The 4267-nt window shown below is 37.8% G+C and overlaps 1 protein-coding gene across 1 annotated transcript in view; it reads right to left on the bottom strand.

Annotated features, from left to right (window-relative positions):
- Nucleotides 1-628: 628 nt before the first annotated feature.
- The window catches only part of SARC_07483 (NADH dehydrogenase (ubiquinone) Fe-S protein 8), a 4693-nt gene continuing 1054 nt past the window's right edge, over nt 629-4267 (bottom strand). Inside the window, exons 2-4 of the mRNA XM_014298571.1 lie at nt 3302-3506; nt 2036-2222; nt 629-1069 (exon numbers count right to left, since the gene is read on the bottom strand). Coding sequence (XP_014154046.1) covers nt 911-1069; nt 2036-2222; nt 3302-3506 — 551 coding nt within the window. The 3' untranslated portion in view covers nt 629-910. The remainder of the gene's footprint in view (nt 1070-2035; nt 2223-3301; nt 3507-4267) is intronic.

The following is a 4267-nucleotide window of genomic DNA, read 5'->3' on the forward strand; positions in this document are numbered from 1 at the left end:
ACACACACACACACACACACACACACACACACATATATATATATATATATATATATATATATATATTACCAACGAGATCTGCCCCTGAACAAGGGAAGTGCGTATAGCCTTTGGGGCAAGGAGGTCCAAAACGGGAGAAGTGCGCCTTCGCTCCGATAGCCCACTCTCCGACTGCAATGGTCTGGTTCCAGGCCCTCACCAAATCAGTCCACAGGTACACGTGCACGTACACGCACAGTGCGTTTAACGGTACATGTGCTCTATACTTGATGTTCAATGAAATAAAAATATTGTGATGTGTTAAGAAGAACATAACACGCGGTACATGTATTTACGTATATTGACGTACGTCTTAGACATACTCGTATATATTTATACGGATTGTTCTTATTTACGTATATTGACGTACGTCTTAGACATACTCGTATATATTTATATGGATTGTTCTTAGCTATGCGAAAGTGCAAAGTCTGACAGATATATATGAATATGATCAACGTGCGCAGTATCGCATCACAATCAGCTATGCGGTACAGTTGATCACACTAAAGAGTATATGTTTGTACAAGGAACCAAAGATTAACTACTAAAGATTAACATTAATAAAAGGACCTGTAAGTAGAACGAACCAAATATTAACTACTTTATTCGCATTTCGCAAATATTGAGGTCCAGAAATCTGAACGGTTCAGGAGCACCCACGGCGGTAGTGAGTGCTAAAACACAGTCTACCAATGAAGTCTGCCCCTGAACAAGGGAAGTGCGTATAGCCTTTGGGGCAAGGCGGTCCAAAATGGGAGAAACGGGTGCGCCTTCGCTCCGATAGCCCATTCTCCGACTGCAATGGTCTGGTTCCAGGCCCTCACCAAATCAGTCCACAGGTACACGTGCACGTACACGCACAGTGCGTTTAACGGTACATGTGCTCCTTCACGAGGTTGGCGGCAATCTCACTCTCCCACTTGTCTCCGTTGTCCAGAAGCTTCTCCTTGTTGTACAGCAATTCCTGGTGCGTCTCCGTAGCGTATTCGTAGTTGGGGCCTTCCACGATGGCATCCACGGGGCAGGCCTGTGGGAAGGGCCGATGCGCAATTAGTGATACGTATAGATAAGTGTGTTTATATATAAAATGTATATATATATATAGTATATACATATATATATGGAAGTAAATATAACGTGTATATATCAGGACATATGATCGGACGTATCAGCATTTGAGAAGGGAAAGACCATTTGGCGATGGTCTGACCAGCGTAGAATCCACTCACTGTGGGATAGGTATACACTCAGCAAACAGCAGGCCAAGCGGAACTACCCTTTTAAGGTTTAGGGTTTTAGAGTTTATTTAACCCCTAAACCCCCCTTTTTCCACTGATACAATTGTTCCATTGTGGGACACGGCATGTCCAAGGAATAACGTTAACGGCGTCGTCTGCAACACAAAGTGGTTGAAACAACGAACGTGCACACACAAATCACAAATAACACGCAACTAAACGTTAAACGTCATCTGCAGCGCAACAGTCCCAACACAGATACTGCCCCCAGAAAATTCACAGGTCATGTAATCTCAAATCAACAGTACAAAGTCTGCGTGTCAAACCCAAGCGTTAGAATGTTCGCAACAGAATAAAGCAGATACAGACACGTAGTAGACGGCACACATATGTTCAATGGATTCGTATGCACACGTGAGCATGGGCGTGAGCATGGATATAAAGTAAGTGTGCACCATTGCTAAAGAGGTGGTGACATGGTATGTATTCAACGCAAACAGGCACCCCTCCTGCAACAGACGGGCATGTATCGTTAGATATGTTGATCTTACACCAACACACCACGGGCACATCTTCTGCCGTCATATCTCTGGAGACTCATCCTCGAGAAATTGTAAACGAAGCACGCTAACATACGAAATTAAACTAACTATACACAAATGAATATACACAAGCTATATACACAAACACGTACACACACACACATACACTTATCATGATTGCTCTGCATAACAAGGTACAGCACAGACACACACCTCCTGACAGAAGCCGCAGTAGATGCACTTAGTCATGTCGATGTCGTAACGCGTGGTACGGCGAGTTCCGTCTTCCCGAGGTTCGGCTTCGATGGTGATGGCCTGGGCGGGGCAGATAGCCTCACACAACTTACAGGCAATGCACCGCTCCTCTCCCGAAGGGTATCGGCGCAGCACATGCTCACCTCTGCACGTAGACAAGGCAAAGGCACTTGAGCGAACAGTACTGGACTAGGGATTTTGTGCATGTGCGCGTGACTATATACTACTATTATGTACATGTATGATTGTATATGTACTGTAAGGTATATATACATTTACTTATGTGTGTATGTACTATCCCATTGTATTCAAGGCTTCTTCAACGTAATGCACTATGCAGTCTCAACGGGGTATCGGCAGAGGTCATTATCGCGGTCGACGAGGAGTAATAGGTTTATAACATAATATAGACAACATTTATATATATATATATACATATATGTTATATATATATATATATATGGTTATATACATACATACATACACAAATATACATATATAAATAGATATATGTATGTATGTGTGTGTGTAATATATACTATAAATATATGTGTGAGTGTATATATATATATATGTACACGTATATGTATATATACGTATATATATATTTATATATATATATATGTATGTATATTTATATATATATGTATGCATGTTTACATATATATATATATATGTATGCATGTTTGCATATATATATATACGTGCGTATATGTTATGACGACGCAACACTCACATGTGCAGTATGGAGTTTCCATATAAAAACTGCTAAGTCGAGCCTTCCGTAGAAATATTGTTCACTGTATCAGTTTCCCGCAATGCCCAGAAGTGCATCGGGTACTTTCAGTTGCACTTAGGTCTGCGTTGCCACATATACATGAACGACTCATTCGTAAAATAACAATATAAATATAGGCACAAAATATAAGCCCACAAATACATATGAGTGCGCAATTACACACATACCATGTATTTGTATGAGGGAAATTATATCTCTAATACAATCAAAGCAAACATACTATATATTTGTATGAGGAACAGTATATCTCAAATACAATCAGGTGCTCGAGCGCAAGTACACATATCAATATAATCTAAACCCTGGACCCTGAAAAGCAGAGACAAGGAAACTGCCAACACCTTCTGATAACCCATAAGTCCATCCCGGACATCAGTCACTGTATATAGCACCACCATACACACAAACACAAAGCCCTGCCTTACCTAAATCGAGCGGAAAGAGGACCTTTCTCGAAGGGATAGTTCAGAGTGGGAGGCTCACGGAAGAAGTAGTCCAACGTCACCATGTAGCCACGCACCATCTCCGTCAGGAAGAAGGTGGTGGCATTCGCATCCATCACCCGCGAGAATTCGTTCATGTCGATGTCCTTTGTTTTATTGGTGCGAACGTCCGACATATGACGCTGACCTGAGGGATAAACATAGAGTGTGCTACATTTAATACATGAAACTACGCTGATGAAATAAGTAAAGAAGCTTCAACCTTATGTGTGTAATCCGATAAGAAAAAAAACATCAGGCGGATTTGTATATTATTCATACACACACACACATATATATATATAAACATATATATGTACATATATATATACAGATATATATATATATATATACATATATAAACATCTGTGTGTGTGTATGTGTGTGTGCGTGTGTATGTGTGATTACAGCTATTTATCTATATAAATACATGTATATATATATATATATATATGTGTGTGTGTGTGTGTGTTTACAATTGTGTGTTAACAACTATTTATCTATATTTATAAATGCATATATATACATATATTTATATATTCGTATATATATATATGTGTGTGTGAGTGTGAGTCTATACTTATATATATATACATATATATATATAAATATATACACATATGTATATAAATATAATATAATATAATATATAATATAATATATATACATATATAAATATATTTATGTATTCATATACACACATATATATATATATACATCTATACAGATATATAAATATATACATAGAAATATAGATATATATATATATACATATACATAAATATAGATATATATATATATTTGCATAGATATATATATATATATATATGTGTGTATGTGTATCTGTTGTTTATATATTTATACATACATATAATATATATATAGTATGTGTGTGTGTGTACGTGTGTA

This window comes from Sphaeroforma arctica (genome assembly GCF_001186125.1).
Source record: "Sphaeroforma arctica JP610 unplaced genomic scaffold supercont1.597, whole genome shotgun sequence".
Classification (NCBI taxonomy): domain Eukaryota; class Ichthyosporea; order Ichthyophonida; genus Sphaeroforma; species Sphaeroforma arctica.